Source organism: Erythrolamprus reginae, chromosome 12 (genome assembly GCF_031021105.1).
Source record: "Erythrolamprus reginae isolate rEryReg1 chromosome 12, rEryReg1.hap1, whole genome shotgun sequence".
NCBI lineage: Eukaryota > Metazoa > Chordata > Lepidosauria > Squamata > Dipsadidae > Erythrolamprus > Erythrolamprus reginae.
Window position 1 is genome coordinate 32,137,261 of NC_091961.1, and position 18,835 is coordinate 32,156,095.

The window sequence follows — 18,835 nt, forward strand, 5'->3', positions numbered from 1 at the left end:
ACGTATTGGTAGTATACAAAGAAATAACACTGTTTATATACACGAGATGGGTACTAATAAGAGGGAAACATTAGGACTGGGGACGGAAGGCACGGAAGTGCACTTACGCATGCCCCTTACTGACCTCTTAGGAATCGGGTGAGGTCAACCGTGGACAGTCTAAGGAGAAAGTTTTGGGGGTTAGGTGATGATACTACAGAATCAGGTAGTGAGTTCCATGTTTGGATATGTGCAGAGCTGTACAGGAGGACTAGATAAGAACATAAGAAGAGCCATGCTGAATGGGGCCAAAGCCCATAAAGTCCAGGATTCTGTGTCACACAGTGGCCCACGAATTGTCCATGGGGATCTTGAGCAGAAAGGCAAAACCCTCCCTTTCCCTTGACCCCCAACAAATGGTACTCAAGGGAATCCTTCCTGCCTCAACCAACATAGAGGCAGCACTTGGACATCTGTTTCAATAACCACCGATACACTTGGCATCCCTGAATCTGTCTAATCCTGCTTTGAAGCTCTCCAGGCTCACAGCTGTCATGACCTCTTCTGGAAGGGAATTTCATAAATCGCCCACCCTCTGGGTGAAGAAATATTTCCTTTTATTTCTCCTCCCTTTGTTACCTATGAGCTTTAGGGAGGGCCCCCTCATCCTAGTATTGTGGGATAGAGAAAAGGATTTTTCTCGGTCCACTTTTTCTATCCCCTGCATGATTTTATACACTTCGATCAAGTCACTCCTTAAATGCCGTCTTCAAGGCTGAAGAGACCAAGGCGCTGTAACCTGGTTTCATAAGGGAGGGGCTCCATTTCCTTGATCCTTCTTGTTGCCATTTTTTGCATCTTAAGATAAGATACCAGAATATAATGTGGCAACAAATGCTGCCTCCTTTTACATTTGACATCTGGACAAAAACAATTACTCAAATTTCTTACGTGCATTTAAAAAGCTATTAGCTAATACACTTTTCAGCCTGCTTTCGTTCTAATCACATTTAGTATATTTAGGTCGTGGTGCTTCAGTCTCCTCCATATATCCTTAATATCAATTTCATGTATATTTCTCTACTCTAATTTTATAATAGCTGCCCTTGAACAAAGAAAAGGAAAAAAAGGAAAAAAATTCCCATTCATATCAACCACAGTGGTACCTCTACTTACGAATTTAATTAGTTCCGTGGCCAGGTTCTTAAGTAGAAAAGTTTGTAAGAAGAAGCAATTTTTCCTATAGGAATCCATGTGAAAGCAAATAATGCGTGCAACTGGGGAAACCACAGGGAGGGTGGAGGCCCTGTTTCCTCCCAGGAGATTCCTACAGAAGCCCCACGGAGGCTTCTCCCCACCTTTTCCAGCCCTGTTTCCTCCCAGGAGACTCTTAGAGAGGCCCCACAGAGGCTTCTCCCTGCCTTTTCCAGCCCTGTTTCCTCCCAGGAGATTCCTAGAGAGGCCCCATGGAGGCTTCTCCCTGCCTTTTCCGGCCCTGTTTCCTCCCAGGAGATTCTTCGAGAGGCCCCACGGAGGCTTCTCCCTGCCTTTTCTGGTTACAGTTTCAGAGGCTTGGGTTTCTTAGTAGAAAATAGTTCCTGAGAAGAGGTAAAAAAATATTGAACACCCGGTTCTTATCTAGAAAAGTTCATAAGTAGAGGTGTTCTTAGAGGTACCACTATATATCCTAAATTTTATCTGACAATTACAGGGATCAAGATTATATCAATTCAAGGGGGTAAAGTCCAAACGATTTATCATATACCCTATGTCTCATATTACCACATTTGTCACAATGACTCGTTTAATTCTTTCATCTGCTATGACACCCAAGTTCCCCTTTTCTTAACAGGCGGCGTAATTTGAAGGCCCGTTTCTGCTAGTCATCGTGAACTGGAGGCAGATTTGTGTGCGGTTTGGGAAGGAATGAGTGTGCAAGTGCGATTGTGCACATGCGCACAGATTAGCCCCACCACCACCACCACCCCTGGCTTCATAAATCAGAAAGCCACTTAGGAAATTGCTGACGCGGCTCCCAAGGAATTGGCAGGCCAGGTTGGAAGAGGAGTTGGAATCGTTCGAGCTCAGCCTTCCAAGAAATTCCTTCACCGTTCATAGTGAGACGATGCGGAGCAAAAAACCCCACGGCTTCCTCCGCGGCACCACAAGATCGCGACGCCACAGCCAGAATTTTATTGACATGGGAAAGTGGTTTAATTCTGGTGCTTTTGAGTGGCTGTGTTCGTGCATTGTTCTAAACCTGTGATGGTGAATCTATGGCGCATGGGCCACAAGTGGCATGTGGAGACATATTGGAGGGAACCACTTTCTACTTAAGAACCCAAGCCCGGAAAAAATTTCCCAGGATATTTGAGAGTAGCATGAAAGCCCAGCCAGTTTCCTGCCGTTTCCCCTGGGTTTCTCTCTCTGGTGCAGAGTATGGGAGGCAGCCTCGCGCCGGGCGTATGGGAGGTGTATGCTCCTCCTCGCCATCTCAGGGTCCCTCTTTTTTTTTTAGGCCTTAAAGTTTTGGATTTTTTTGATTCCCCTCCCCTTCTTCCTTCATCAGCGACTGTCCTCCTCCTCCTCCTCTTCTTTCTCCTCCTCCTCCCACCCAAATTCCAAGCTTTTATTTCTTCCCTAATGGGTTTGCACGCATGATTTGCTTTTACAGTACATTGATTCCTCTGGGAAAAATGGCTTCTACTTACAAACTTTTCCACTTAAGAACCTGGTCGCGGAACGAATTAAGTTCTTAAGTAGAGGTGCTGCTCAAAAAAATAAAGGGAACACTTAAACAACACATCGTAGATCGGAACGAATGAAATATTCTCATTGAATACTTAGTTCTGTACAAAGTTGAATGTGCACAACAGCAGGTGAAATTGATTGTCAATCAGTGTTGCTTCCTAAGCGGAAGGTTTGATTCCACAGAAGTTTGATTTACTTGGAGGTATATTCTGTTGTTTAAGTGTTCCCTTTTTTTTTGAGCAGTGTTTATATACACCAACACTCCGCAGTCTGCATTGGTTGCCGATCAATTTCCGGTCACAATTCAAAGTGTTGGTTATGACCTATAAAGCCCTTCATGGCATCAGACCAGAATATCTCAGGGACCGCCTTCTGCCGCATGAATCCCAGCGACCGGTTAGGTCCCACAGAGTTGGCCTTCTCTGGGTCCCATCGACTAAACAATGTCGTTTGGCAGGACCCAGGAGAAGAGCCTTCTCTGTGGCGGCCCCGACCCTCTGGAACCAGCTCCCCCCAGATATCAGAGTTGCCCCCACCCTCCTTGCCTTTCGCAAGCTCCTTAAAACCCACCTCTGTCATCAGGCATGGGGGAATTGAAATTTTTTCCCTTCCCCCTAGGCATATAGAATTTATACACGGTATGCTTATATGTATGAGTGGTTCTTTAAATTGGGGTTTTTTAGATTATTTTTAATATTAGATTTGTTACATTGTCTTTTTATATTGTTGTTAGCCGCCCCGAGTCTTCGGAGAGGGGAGGCATACAAAACATATATATATATATACACAGGGGGGGCATGGGAGAGGGAATCTCCACGTTTTTGGCTGCTCGTTCCCAACCCCAAAGCCACAATAGCACGTTTGCAGCTGGATTCCTTTCCTTCCTCACTCCAGCTGGGCATCTGGAAGCTGTTTCCAAGCCAGGGTGAGTGGAAAGTTGGCTCAGAATCCCGGAAACTCAGCCCGGTCCATCTTCCCAGCACTCCGGAAACCAGCAGACAAAAGTGTCCCATCAGCATGTGGGCAAGAGCCGATGATCCTGGCACGGGAGCTTTCCACTCAAAAAATTTGTTATTTTTTTTCCTCCAGCATAAAATAAAAAACAATACATAATTTTCAACGCAAAATGAAGCTTATTATCAAACATATACAATTTTTTTCTTTTTACTTTGTAATTGTTCAATGGAGGCTCATATATCTCTTTCTTTCAACAAAGGACTGTAGAAACATATAATATCTTGTATATTCAAAAAACCTCTTAAAATATAGCTTTTCTCCATCTAATATTAAAACATTACAATAATTGTACATGGGGATCTCTATAACTGTCCAGTTTGGTTCTGCAACCCAGCAAGACCTACGCAGATTTCAGAGGAGAATCAGAACTGCAGAAAAAACAATGGCTGCCAACCTGCCTCCCATTGAGGACCTGTAGACTGCACGAGTCAAAAAGAGGGCGGTGGAAATATTGACAGACCCCTCGCATCCGGGACACAAACTGTTTCAACTCCTACCCTCAAAACGAAACTACAGAGCACTGCACACCAAGACAACTAGATACAAGAACAGTTTTTCCTGAACACCATCACTCAGCTAAACAAATAATTCCCTCAACACTGTCAAACTATTTAATAAGTCTGCACTACTATTACCACTAGTTTTCTCTCATCATTCCTATCACCCATCTCCTCCCACTTAGGACTGTATGACTGTAACTTGTTGCTTGTATCCTTAAGATTTTTATTAATATTGTTTCCTCGTTTCCTATTTAACCCCATGACAATCATTAAGTGTTAGACCTCCTGATTCTTGACAAATGTCTCTTTTATTTTATGTACACTGAGAGCATACGGTCCAAGACAAATTCCTTGGGTTGTCCAATCACACTTGGCCAATAAAGAATTCTATTCTATTCCTGTTCTGTTCTGTTCTGTTCTGTTCTATTCTTCTCTCCTCTCTTCCTTAGAAATGTCTCTTTTCTTTTATGCACATTGAGAGCATCTGCACCAAAGACAAATTCCTTGTGTGTCCAATCACATTTGGCCAATAAAGAATTCTATTCTTTTCAATTCTATTCTATTCTATTCTAGTCTAGTCTAGTCTAGTCTAGTCTAGTCTAGTCTTCTCTCTTCTTTAGAAATGTCTCTTTTATGTACACCGAGAGCATCTGCACCCAAGACAAATTCCTTGTGTGTCCCATCACATTTGGCCAATAAAGAGTTCTATTGTCCAAAGTCTCTTCCAACTCTTCTTCTTTTATACTTGCAAGAGTCGCCTGTCTCCTTGCTAGTTTCCCTCCTCGGCTCTTGCGGGGATCCAGCGGACACGCGTGAACGCGGGTCCCTCCACCCTCGGGGGTCCCCCCACCCTCGCCGCCTGCCAGCCAAGGCGCGCCCTCCGCCCCCGGCCTCCCTCCCCTCCCCTCCGGGCTGGCCCCCGGCCCGGAGGCGGAGCCGATTCGCCTCGCCCGGGCCAGACGCTCGGCCGCTCCCGGAGGGAGGCTGCAGCGGCTCCAGCAGCTGCGGCGGCTCCAGCAGCTGCGGCCATGTGGCTCCCGGGCTGCGACGGGGGAACGGCCGGCGCGCTCTGGCAGCTGCCGCTGCTGCTTCTGCGGCTGGGCGCCTTCTGCGAGCCGACGGGCGCCCAAGAGGCGAGGCTGCCCAGCGGTGAGTTCCGGCCCTCCGGCGGGCGGGTGGACAAACAGAGGCTGGCCGGCTGCAGCGGGACCGGACGCGCCGAGGAAACTTGCAAAAGTCCGGGAGAAATCCGCGCGCGAGGCTACGATCGCGGGCAGGGTAGGGGGATGCTAAGCGGGAGGCTCCCCTTCAGTCCAGCCGCGCAAAGGGGGGGGGCGAGGAGGGGAGGCTGCGGATATCGGGGTGCAAAGATACCCCCCCCCCTTTCCTGCAACAACCGGGCAAACGTCTGCATCCAAAAACCCCGATTCTTGGATGGCGAGGTGCGCCTTCGTGCGCTCTCGTGCGTAAAGGCGCCCGGGCGAGGAGTCTAGAGTGGGCTGGGGAGGGGGAAACAGCCAGAAAGTTGAGAGAGGGAGGATTCCCTGACTTGGTCTGCCAAAGCTGCGTCCGGACCGAACTCCCCCCCACAGCCCCAAGGCGTGGGCAGGGGTCGCGTCTGCTGTTAGGCGAGGGCGCGTTTCCAAGGACGGGTTGGGGTAGGCTGCGGAGGTTTCAGTTGTCGAAATCTGGCCCTGTGCCGATGGGGGAGCCCAGCAAAACCTCACCACCACCGTCGGGCCGCTCAGATATTTGGGGGCGCCCAGATTGGGGGGGCTCAGAAGAAGCCTCCGTGGCCCGTGAAATCCCGACGTGCTGAGGAATCTCCTAAACCTCCTTGGATTCGGGGAGTGTTTCCTCTAATTTTTCGGGGTGTGTGTGTGTGTGTGCGAATCAGTATAGTGTCTGAGTAGCACATTTTCATGTCCGAGTCCACAGCCGTCGGCATCTGAATCCCCTTCCATTGGGGTATCAGTCCAAGGATTAAGCCGGATTCGGGAGGGCACCGTAGCTGGGATGCCCGCGGCTCCCTTTGCGTCTTGTTGGAGGACGGGAGAGGTGCATTGGGGCACTGGAGCTGGACCATAGCAGGGGGTTGGATTAGATGAGCTTGCAAGGTCCCTTCCAACTCTGTTCCTTTGACCATCTTTCGTGGAAAAGAAAGAAGTGTGGACATTGATCCTTTTTAATTTTTTATTTTTTTCTACAGTTCATATTCAAACAGATATCAACGCATCTCAAAAACATGCATAATTACATATTTTTAACTAGCCTCTTTTACAATCATATTAACACCCCGATCTTATTAATAAGTGATCCGTCTGGTATTTGGACGGATGGATGGATGGACGGTGGGTATGTGGGTTGGTGAATGATGCATATATGAGTGTATGTAGCATTTTGCTATTATGATCCCTCTTTCTCTCTTGCCTAAAAATAACTTTACATCTTGCTGATAAAACACAAATGATTTGGCAAGGGGGTCGCATAAAAGCTGGCAGAGCCAACTCCAAAGGAGCCTCTTTCTTTATGGGCGATTTTATCAAAATTACATTCCTTCTGTTGGCCTTCCTTCAGTTGAAGCTGCCAGAATCCAATTCTCAGTAATGGAGATGGGGAGGTCCTCTGAGCGCTTTTTATGTGATAGCTTTGGGGCTTCCAAACCAGACCTGAAAGTTCTCAATTCCATCCCCTAGCCATTGTTTAAAAGCTGTTTTAAACTGGAGCAAAATTAGTCTTTAGGACTCCATTATGGAACTTAAAGGCAATCAGTTTCCTCCTCTCTAGCAGTGTTTCTCAATTATTTTTTGTTATGCCCACCCCCTAGGAAGAAATAAACATTTTGCACACACACACACCCCAACTCTCTGCCAGGATGGTTGTTTGCAATATTTGGCACGTTTTCAGTGAAAAAATGCAAGTGGATTATCAGTGTGGTTTGGCCGTAATGTGTTTAAGTGATGCCTTAAATTATTTGGCTCAATACTGTCCACTGCCAACATTTTAGACACAGTCAACATCCCGGTCTTTCCTGGTCTCCCACCGTAGTCCCAGTAAAGCCAAGCACTACATACGCTTCCTCACTTTTCCTCATCTTAGCTTTTGGGAGACTTACGTTTGTCTCATTATCTCCGTCTCTCTCCTCCTTTCTTTCCATCCCAGTTAAATATTTTTCCATGGTGTCTCTTAAGGGTTTGTGATCTGCACTTCCTATCTCTTACTCCGTGCTGTCTGATATTTTTCAGTGCAATAAACCCCCTACACTTGGCGGGACCCAGGGGAAGAGCCTTCTCTGTGGCGGCCCCGACCCTCTGGAACCAACTGCCCCCAGAGATTAGAATTGCCCCCACCCTCCTTGCCTTTCGTAAGCTTCTTAAAACCCACCTCTGCCGCCAGGCATGGGGGAATTGAGATACTCTTTCCCCCTAGGCCTTTACAATTTTATGCATGGTATGTCTGTACGTATGTTGGTTTTACAATAGGGGTTTTTAACTGTTTATATTGGATTGTCATATGCTGTTTACTACTGTTGTTAGCCGCCCCGAGTCTAGGGAGAGGGGCGGCATACAAATCCAATCCAATCAAAATCAAATACTCCCTGCAGTAAAAAAAGAATGGAGAAGAGAAAAAGGAAAGAAAACAGAATGGAATGGGGTGTGAAGAAGAGAAGAGAAGAGAATCTGGAAGGGACTTTGGAGGTCTTCTAGTCCAGTGTTTTTCAACCAGTGTGCCGCAGCACACTAGTGTGCCGTGAGACATGGTCAGGTGTGCCGCGAAGCTCAGAGAGAGAAAGAAAGCAAGAGAGAGAAAGAGCGAGAGAAAGAGAACAAGAGAGAGAGAGAAAGAAAGCAAGAGAGAGAGAGAAAGAAAGCAAGAGAGAGAAAGAGCGAGAGAGAGAGAGAACAAGAGAGAGAGAGAAAGCAAGAGAGAGAGAAAGCAAGAGAGAGAGAAAGAGAACAAGTGAAAGAAAGCAAGAGAGAGAGAAAGAGAGAGAAAGAAAGCAATAGAGAGAGAGAAAGAGAGGGAGGGAAGGAGAGAGAGAGAAAGACATAGAGGGAGGGAGAGAGAAAGAGAGCAAAAAGGAGAGGAAGGAAGAGAAAGAAAGAGGGATGGAGAGAGAAAGAAGGGAGGGAGAGAGAAATAGAGCCAAAGGGAGGAAGAGAGAGAGAGAATGTTTTTGTCCAAACTTTTTTTAGCCCCCACCCTCCCCCCGCTCAATGTGCCCCAGGGTTTCGTAAATGTAAAAAATGTGCCACGGTTCAAAAAAGGTTGAAAATCACTGTTCTAGTCCAACCCCCTAATCAAGCAGGAGAGTAAACCGAGGATCCTTGCTTGAGTCTCAGTTCAAATTTGAAATAAAGCCAAAGGTGCTTTTTTTTTCAAGAGGCAACTGAACTTTCTCATTGAGAGAACCGGAGTTGTCCACGTGATGAACTTGTGGGAGTAGGGACGAGGGATGAACCTTAACCCGGGTGCAGAACTGTAGGAAAAGTTAGCATCGGGTTGACTACAGTTCATAACCAACATAGCTCTGATAGTAAATTGGAACTTGGAAGAAGGCCAAGGTTTGCACTCTGATTTATTTTTCGGATGCTAATTGGGTCGCTGACATTAATCCAATATTCCTCCTTAACTTTCATCTTCATCCAATCACGCCAGTTGGGCTACTGGAGTAGTAGTAGTAGTAGTAGTAGTAGAAGAAGAAGAAGAAGAAGAAGAAGAAGAAGAAGAAGAAGAAGAAGAAGAAGAAGAAGAAGAAGAAGAAGAAGAAGAAGAAGAAGAAGGGAGGAGGAGGAGGAGGAAGGAGAAGGAGAAGGAGAAGGAGAAGGAGAAGAAGATGATGCTTGGAACAAACTTCCAGCAGACATGGTTGGCAAACCCACAGTCACTGAATTGAAACATGCCTGGGATAAACATAGATCCATCCTAAGATAAAATACAGGAAATAGTATAAGGGCAGACTAGATGGACCATGAGGTCTTTTTCTGCCCTCAATCTCCTGTGTTTCTATGTTTCCACTGTTTGGGGTCCTGAGCCCCAACCACCGTTCTCGGTATTGGGTGGTGGGAAGATTTATTTCTTGGACGTTAATTGGGACGTTGACATTGTGGACTTCAATTCCCAGAATTCCCCCAGCCAGCCATGCTGGCTGGGGGAATTCTGGGAGTTGAAGTCCACAAGTCCTAAAGTTGCTAAGGTTGGACAATCGAGCTTCTTTGTTCCTAAGGTGGTTTCTCCTCCACAGGTCAGACCATCTGCCTGAGAGGCACCCAACGCCCTTGCTACAAAATTGTTTACTTTCGCGAAGTCGCACGCAGGGTTGGCTTCCAGGACGCCCTTCAGACCTGCCGAAGTGACGGCGGAGACCTGGTCAGCATCGAATCCGAGCCGGAACAGATGTTGGTTGAGAAGATGATCCAGAGTTATTCAACCTCCGACGGCGATTTCTGGATCGGTCTCCGGAGAGAAGAAGAGCCCGAGAATGGTACCCAATGTCCATCTTTGTACACCTGGACCGATGGGAGTTCATCCTCTTTTCGGTAAGCCAGAATGAAGTTTGAAAACACATACTGAAAATAAAGACTTATTGGTATAGATATAATGTTGAATAACAAGGAATTTAAAACGTAATGCTGACAGTTTAAGCATGGAAAATGTTATGATATGTAAATACAGGGGGTGGACAAGAAAATGGAAACACCTTGCAGCTCTTCAGTGGAATCCAGATTTGTGAAGCTCCCTTCAAACAGTTTTTGTGGACACTGGGTTCTGTACGTGTCTATTGAGCTCTGCAGTGATTTTAGGAGCTGTGGTCTTGCGATCCGCTCTAACAATTCGCTTTAGAGTCCGAACAGTCTCTCTCAGACGACTTCGACTTTCAACCAGACCTATGCTTGGCTGAGGACGTTTTCCCTTCTATTTCAAAAGCAGTCATGACTTTTGAGACATGACCTCTTGAAACGCCAAACATCCGGGCACTTTCTGTTACACTAGCGCCTGCCATTCGAGCACCAACAATTTGGCCTCTTTGAAAGTCTCAGAGGTCTGCCATTTCTAGAAGGTTATAACCAATTTCCTTAAATTTCTGTAAAAAAAATAAAGGTAGTTTAAAAAAAAAATATCAAAACAGAATTTAAAAAGAAACATTAAAATATGTCAAGTTTTGATTGATTTGAACATGTTCAAACATTATGATGCCAAAAAGTCAAATGTTTCCATTTTTTGGTCCACCCCCTATATAATAAACAATGTCGGTTGGCGGGCCCCAGGGGAAGAGCCTTCTCTGTGGCAGCCCCGACTCTCTGGAAGCAGCTCCCCCCAGAGATTAGAACTGCCCCTACCCTCCTTGCCTTTCGTAAACTTCTCAAAACCCACCTTTGTCGTCAGGCATGGGGGAACTGAGACATTTCCCTCGGGCCTATATAATTTATGTGTGGTATGTTTGTATGTATGTCTTTTTAAAAATGGGGTTTTTAAAATATTTTAAATTGTAAATTATTAGATTTGTCATGAACTGTTTTATTGTATTGTGAGCCGCCCCGAGTCTACGGAGATACAAATCTAATAAATAAATAAATAAATATTCTTAAGTTAAACAAAACAAAAAGTTAAACCCCCAAAAAAAAGGAATTTAGGAGGTTGCAAGCTCCCTCTCAAGATTTCCTTGTTCTTCCTATAGAAACTGGTACGCGGACGAACCCTCCTGCGCAAGCGAATGGTGTGTGGTGATGTACCACCAGCCTTCGGCACCTGCCGGTGACGGGGGACGTTACCTGTTCCAGTGGAATGATGACCGGTGCAACATGAAAAACAACTTCATTTGTAAATATTCGCCAGGTAACCTGATGTCATTTATATTTGGGGACGCTCACAACGTTGTTGTTTTTTGCAAGCACAAATATTAGTAGTCCTTGAGTGACAACCATCTGTTTTTGTGGCTGTTGGAAGTTTACAACGGCACGCAAAAAAATGACTTATAACCAGTATCGGGTTACTACCGGGACGTATGAGGACGCCGCATTGGTAGTAAAAAGACAGAGTGACTGTGGGTCTTCCCTCCCAAGGACAATTCCATCTGTCTGTCCATTACCTTGGGGGGGGGCACTACTGACCCCCTCAGAGAGGGTTCGCAACTTGGGCATCCTCCTCGATCCACAGCTGACATTGGAACATCATCTTTCGGCTGTGGCGAGGAGGGCGTTTGCCCAGGTTCGCCTGGTGCACCAGTTGCGGCCCTATTTGGACAGGGAGTCATTGCTCACAGTCACTCATGCCCTCATCACCTCGAGGTTCAATTACTGCAACGCTCTCTACATGGGGCGACCTTTGAAAAGTGTTCGGAAACTTCAGATCGTGCAGAACGCAGCCGCGAGAGCTGTCGTGGGGCTTCCAAGATTCGCCCACGTTTCTTCAACACTCCGTGGCTTGCATTGGCTGCCGATCGGTTTCCGGTCACAATTCAAAGTGTTGGTCATGACCTTTAAAACCCTACATGGCAATGGACCAGATTACCTCAGGAACCACCTGCTACCGCACGAATCCCAGCGACCGATAAGATCCCACAGAGTTGGCCTTCTCCGGGTCCCATCGACTAAACAATGTTGTTTGGCGGGCCCCAGGGGAAGATCCTTCTCTGTGGCAGCCCCGGCCCTCTGGATCCAACTCCCCCCGGAGTTTAGAACTGCCCCCACCCTCCCTGTCTTTCATAAACCACTCAAGACTCATTTATGCCGCCAGGCATGGGGGAGTTAAGATATTCCTTCCCCCTAGGCCATTACAAGTTATGCATTGTATAATTGTGTGTATGTTTGATTTTATTATAAGGGTTTTTAGTTGTTTTATTAATTGGATTTCTACATGCTGTTTTTATCATTGTTGTTAGCCGCCCCGAGTCTGCGGAGAGGGGCAGCATACAAATGCAATAAATAAATGAATGAATGAATGAATGAATGAATGAATGAATGAATGAATAAATAAATAAATAATAAAATAAAATAAAATAAAATAAAATAAAATTGAGCAGCATGTGCAGCTTCGCTTCTTCAACACACTTTTTTCCTCCCTAAAAGAGGCTGATAATTTGCTTTGCAACCGAAAACTCAGTTCGGGAAAAAATCTGGTTTGAGGCCAGACTTTTACATTCACACCTGAATTCCGAAAAGCAGATTGTTCTCTGTTTTTTTGCAGACGTTTTATTTCTTGCATGCTGGCTTTAAAGTCCCTGTAACCAAATGTAGGATTTGGGGCTTTGGCTGTCTTACAATTGTTTTTCTTCCCTTTTTATTTTTTTTTGCAGAAAAGCCAACAGTTGTCTCTGAATTGGCTGCTTCACAAACAGGTAACATTTGGTGTTAGGGAAAGGAAGGGGAGCTTGAGGCTTTTGATGGGAAAAACGCCAAATCTAGCACAAATAACAAACGATGCAAAAATAATAATCATAATGATGCAAAGAAATTGTTAGAGGAGAGAGAAAGAGGAGTGAGATTAGCAGTGAAGGGCTACAAAAAATTTTACTACCATGCTGTGGGTGTGGCTTATTTTGTGGGTGTGGCTTGCCGGCTGTGTGACCAGGTAGGAATGGCTTAATGATCATGTGACCCGGGGGTGGCTTGAAGGTCATTACCATTACCCTGGGGGGGAATTATTGACCCCCTCAGAGAGGGTCCGCAACTTGGGCGTCCTGCTCGATCCACAGCTCACATTAGAGAACCATCTTTCAGCTGTGGTGAGGGGGGCGTTTGCCCAGGTTCGCCTGGTGCACCAGTTGCGGCCCTATCTGGACCGGGACTCACTGCTCACAGTCACTCATGCCCTCATCACCTCGAGGTTCGACTACTGTAATGCTCTCTACATGGGGCTACCTTTGAAAAGTGTTCGGAAACTTCAGATCATGCAGAATGCAGCTGCGAGAGCAATTATGGGCTTCTCTAAGTATGCCCATGTTACTCCAACACTCCGCAGTCTGCATTGGTTGCCGATCAGTTTCCGGTCACAATTCAAAGGGTTGGTTATGACCTATAAAGCCCTTCATGGCACCGGACCAGAATATTTCCGGGACCGCCTTCTGCTACACGAATCCCAGCGACCGGTTCGGTCCCACAGAGTTGGCCTTCTCCGGGTCCCGTCGACTAAACAATGTCGTCTGGCGGGACCCAGGGGAAGAGCCTTCTCTGTGGCGGCTCCGACCCTCTGGAACCAGCTCCCCCCTGAGATTAGGATTGCCCCCACCCTCCTTGCCTTTCGCAAACTCCTTAAAACCCACCTCTGCCGTCAGGCATGGGGGAACTGAAACATCTCCCCCTTGCCCATGTTGTTTTGGTGTTAGATTGATTGTATGCATGTTTTTAAATATTCTGGGGTTGTTTTTTATGAATTTTTTAGTTTAAAATTGTAATTGGATTGGTGGGTATTGGATTTGTTATTATGTATTGTTTTTACCTTGTTGTGAGCCGCCCCGAGTTTGCGGAGAGGGGCGGCATATAAATCCAATAAATCTAATCTAATCTAATCATGTGACTGGCTTAAAGTTGGTCAACTTGACATCACTCACGTCAAGGGTTAGGGTGCCTGGCCTCTCCTCAAAGAGATGCAATTTCCTTCTCTATTTACTACGACTGAACATCCAAAATATACTATTTAATTCTATTTATATATACCATAGGTGTACATACATATTTACGTTATTAAGACAACATCTTTAAGTCATAACACTTGGATTTCTTTCCCAGGGTACATAACAGGGTCTTCCGCATTCACAACCCCAGAAACTCTCATGCAGGAGGCTGTAGCTAACAAAACCCTCCTGGACGCCAAAGGTAAAGAGAACCCATTGCAGTTTCTCGTAATTTTAATGAGGATTTAGAAATGATAACATTTATTATAATTGCTGCAAAGGAAGTTTGGAAGTCTTTTTCTTTAAGTATCTTTCCTTATTCAATCGTGTTTCTTGATTTCTGAATTCACACTTTTCCTTTTATTTATTTAATCTTACTTTACATTATGTCATGTTTAACCTTCTGATTAAAAAAAATACTTTAAAAATGCAGTTGCAATTTCCTTTCTCCAAAGCTGTTTTAACAAAACCCTGAATTTATCGGACAATGAATGTCTTTGGCCTACCCAGAGACAATTAATATACATTGTTCTTTTTCGCTTTATTACCTTACAGTGTGTGTCTCCCCACAACTCATAAATAAATGGGGGCGAAAGTCACAATTCTACTGTGATTTTAAAAAATTGTTCTCCGTAACACTTTAAAACTCTTGGTTTCTTTCCTCCGCAGAGCCTGCTTGGAGCCTTCTCTACATCTTAATTTCAAGCATTCCTGCTTTGTTGCTGTTGATCACCATTGGCGTTTTTATCTTTTGGGTTTACGCAAAGAGGCAAGTGGCATTGTTGTACAAGTTGAGAACAATTGTGAGGATTGAGCAGGTTTCAAGCAAGGAAGGCAAGGAAGAGGGAGGGGAAGAAATAGAAATTATACTGTGGGGTTTTTTGTGCACGACTGAGATGTTTTCCTCGTTGGCTAAGAAAAGCATCCGGTCCTCAGGAAAAAACAGATTCTTGAGATCTTTCAGGAAATAATAGAAGTCTTACAAACTAAACATAGGGAAGGCCACTCCATGGGACTACACATTTTGCTCAGGTTTTGTTAGAACATACATAAGAGCCGTGCTGAATCAGGCCAAAGCCCATCGAGTCCAGCATTCTGTGTCCCACAGTGACCCCCAATTGTCCATGGGGATCTTGAGCATAAAGAGAAGGCAAAACCCTCCCTTTCCCTTGACCTCCAACAAATGGGACCCAAGGGAACCCTGCCTGTCTCAACCAACATATAGGTGGCACTTGGACATCCGTTTCAATAACCACCTATGATACACTTGGCATCCATGAATCTGTCTCATCCTGCCTTGAGGTTATCCAGGCTGACAGCTGTCACTGCCTCTTCTGGAAGGGAATTCTAAGTTCTAAATTCTCCCTAAGGTTGTCCCTTCTTAAAATAATAATAATTTTAAAAACTATCCAAAAACAAGGCTGCTCCTTTTTATCTGTCTGGATCACCCAAGCAATCCAGCAAAACCATGAAGTCCATTCATGACTAACCCAGATTAGAAAGTAGAAGAAAACTCAGGAAAATCAGAAGGAAATTAATGTATTTTCTTTCCTTCCTTCCTCCCTCTCTTCCTTCCTTCCATCCTTCCTTCCTTCTTTCCTTCCTTCCTTCCATCATTCCTTTCTTCCTTCCTCCCCTTTTCTTTCCTCTCCTCTCCCTTCTCTATTCTTCCTTTCCTCTCCTTTCCTTTTCTTTCCCTTCCAAGGAGACGAGAGCAGAGAGAGGAGAACACGAAGGAGAAAGACGCTTGGCCATCTACCCAAATGCAAAACAGCCCCAGTTTAGAGATCTATAACGTGATTAAAACACAGGGCGAGGACGATCTTGCTGCAACGAGACCCCAAACCCAAAACTCCTCTTTCCGTGTCCGTCTCGGAGGGGAAGACCTCTGTGGAGACTATGACAATATGGTGGTCAACAACTCAGAGAGCGGCTTTGTGACCTTGGCCAGCACCGAAAGCGGATTTGTCACCAATGACATATATGAACTGTGCCATGACCAAGTGGGCCAAAGCAAAGAATCCGGTTGGGTAGAAAATGAAATTTACGGATATTAAAGAGCTGGTGGCGAGAGATGGATTTAAGATGGGGAATGTTCCCATTGCGGCAAACTTTGGCACACAAAGACATGGCTGTTGTGTTGCAGAGGGGTGTCCTTTCCCTCCCTGAAAGGGGGCACGTGGATCTAAACCAGGAGTCAGCAACTTGCAGCTCTTGAGCCGCATGTGGCTCTTTCATCCCTCTGCTATGGCTCCGTTGTTCAAAATATGCATCACAACTGCCAATGATCGACACCTGCTGACATACAAGTTATTGAGCTTTTCAACCCCCCAGTAGGCCAATCATGGATAAATCCAAGAAAAGAAAAGTTTCAGAAGAAAGCAAAACATTTAATTCAACTACATATTCTAGTTTTGTGGTCACTCAGGAAATAGTCAGCACAGAAAAGGTTTTGTGACTCCCGGTGTTTTCTTTTCTGTGGGAAAACAGACCCAAATGGCTCTTTGAGTGTAGTTGCTGACCCCTATTCTAAACAAATTGATTGATTGATTCACTGGTTGGTTGGTTGGTTGGTTGGTTGGTTGGTTGGTTGGTTGGTTGGTTGGTTGGTTGGTTGGTTGGTTGGTTGGTTGGTTGGCTGGCTGGCTGGCTGGCTGGCTGGCTGGCTGGCTGGCTGGCTGGCTGGCTGGCTGGCTGGCTGGATGGATGGATGGATGGATGGATGGATGGATGGATGGATGGATGGATGGATGGATGGATGTCATCACATTGTTTTTAATTCCTAGCAACCACATTTTCTCCATGAAGATCTGTCCCTAATCTGGTCATTCAGATCTTCCACTGGTGAACCCATCATCTCTGTCATTGAGCCTGTCCAGTTTGTGCTACATAAGAACATAAGAAGAGCCCTGCTGAATCAAGCCAAAGCCCATCGAGTCCAGCATTCTGTCACACAGTGGTCCATGGGAATCTTGAGCAGAAAGAGAAGGCAAAACCCTCCCTTTCCCTTGACCCCCAACAAATGGGACCCAAGGGAACCCTGCCTGCCTCAACCATCATAGAGGCAGCACTTGGACATCTGTTTCAATAACCACCTATGATACACTTGGCATCCATGAATCTATGTAATCCCACGTTGAAGCTCTCCAGGCTGACAGCTGTCACAACCTCTTCTGGCAGTGAATTCCATAAACCAACGACCCTCTGGGTGAAGAAATATTTCCCTTGATTTGTCCTCACTTTCTTACCTGTGAGCTTTAGGGAGGGGCCCCTTGTCCTAATATTGTGTGATAGAGAAAAGAATGTTTCTCTATCCACCTTTTCTAACCTCTGCATGATTTTATACACTTCGATCAAGTCAACCCTTAAACACCGTCTTTCAAGGCTGAAGAGACCAAGGCGTTGCAACCTGGTATCATAAGGGAGGGGCTCCATTTCCTTGATCCTTCTTGTTGCCCTTTTTTGCACCTTTTCCAGTACTATTCCATCCTACTTAAGGTGTGGTGACCAAAAATGTACACAGGACTCCAAATGTGGTCTCGCCATCGATTTGTACAGAGGCAATACAACACTTACCGACTTATTTTCGATTCCCTTCCTAATCGTGCCTAGTGTGCAATTTGCTTTTTTTTTTTTTTACTGCTGGTACACACTGGGTTGACATCTTCATTGAGCTGTCCGTCTACATCTTGTTTCTCCATCCATCTTTAAACATGAAAGCAGAGGTCTTTATTGACCAGGAAATGGTCTTGGGAGAACGTGGTTCCCTTCTTTGTTACAGCTTCCTGATCACCTAGAACCTAACAACATCTTTTGCATTCTAATAAGCACATCAACTAATTGCTGACATCCAGATGGAAATTTGTGAAGCACAGCTAAATATAACGCAGGTTTTGTTTATCACCACCTGGCTATGATCAGCTGCCGTATTTCCATCTTTACCTGTTTGGCAATCCAAAAAATTTTTTTCCAGAAAGGAGGGGTTTTTTTTTCTTTCTGCTCTTCTATCCTTCAATGTGGTGTTTTTGCAAAAGGATCTGAGGACAAAGGAAAGGACATGATTCTAAGGACAGCATCTTCCGTACTGATGTCGACTTTTGTTTTGTTTTGGTTCAAAAATGGTGCATGTGAAAAGAACTGCTTGCCAGTTGTATTCCGTTTCTCGGAAGGAGGATACACACGGGGTGAAGTCGGTGCTAGTTTCAAAAATAAAGTTGCCAAAGATGGTTTCTTTCATATATCAGGTGCTTTCTGTCCCAGATGAAATTGGCAAATTTGGGGGAAAAGCAACGTCCCTGGGGTTCTAAGCAACATACAATTTCTAATTCTGAAACCATGTCCAAATTTGTCTTTGGAAAATATCCTGCTCTTAGAAACAGAGAAATATAGAAGATTGATGGCAGAAAAAGACCTCCTGGTCCATCTAGTCTGCCCTTATACTATTTCCTGTATTTTATCTAGGGATGGATATATAGAAACATAGAAGATTGACGGCAGAAAAAGACCTCCTGGTCCATCTAGTCTCCCCTTATACTATTTCCTGTATTTTATCTCAGGATGGATATATAGAAACATAGAAGATTGACGGCAGAAAAAGACCTCCTGGTCCATCTAGTCTCCCCTTATACTATTTCCTGTATTTTATCTTAGAATGGATCTATGTTTATCCCAGGCATGTTTACATTCAGTGACTGTGGATTTATCAACCACGTCTTCTGGAAGTTTGTTCCAAGTATCTCCTACTCTTTGAGTCAAATAATATTTTTTTACGTTGCTTCTGATCTTTCCCCCAACTAACCTCAAATGGTGCCCCCTTGTTCTTGTGTTCACTTTCCTATTAAAAACACTTCCCTCCTGAACCTTATTTAACCCTTGAACATCTTTAAATGTTTCGATCATGTCCCCCCTTTTCCTTCTGCCCTGCAGACTCTACAGATTGAGTTCATTAAGTCTTTCCTGATAAGTTTTATGCTTA

The 18,835-nt window shown here is 45.2% G+C and overlaps 1 protein-coding gene across 1 annotated transcript; it reads left to right on the forward strand.

Moving 5' to 3' along the window:
- Nucleotides 1-5,205: 5,205 nt before the first annotated feature.
- On the forward strand, nucleotides 5,206-18,096 carry LAYN (layilin). Its single transcript, XM_070765285.1, has 7 exons — nucleotides 5,206-5,396; nucleotides 9,493-9,787; nucleotides 10,927-11,084; nucleotides 12,544-12,585; nucleotides 13,976-14,062; nucleotides 14,530-14,629; nucleotides 15,566-18,096. Exons 1-7 carry the CDS (start codon nucleotides 5,276-5,278, stop codon nucleotides 15,915-15,917), a joined length of 1,155 nt encoding a protein of 384 aa, XP_070621386.1. The 5' UTR covers nucleotides 5,206-5,275; the 3' UTR covers nucleotides 15,918-18,096.
- Nucleotides 18,097-18,835: the final 739 nt, after the last annotated feature.

What these genes read in the sequence shown, in the direction of transcription:
- LAYN (XM_070765285.1), top strand. Translation starts at nt 5,276, where the DNA reads ATGTGGCTCCCGGGCTGCGACGGGGGAACGGCCGGCGCGCTCTGGCAG. An exon ending in AGAGGCGAGGCTGCCCAGCG is followed by an intron (nt 5,397 to 9,492) that starts GTGAGTTCCGGC and finishes TCTCCTCCACAG; the next exon opens with GTCAGACCATCTGCCTGAGA. An exon ending in CATTTGTAAATATTCGCCAG is followed by an intron (nt 11,085 to 12,543) that starts GTAACCTGATGT and finishes TTTTTTTTGCAG; the next exon opens with AAAAGCCAACAGTTGTCTCT.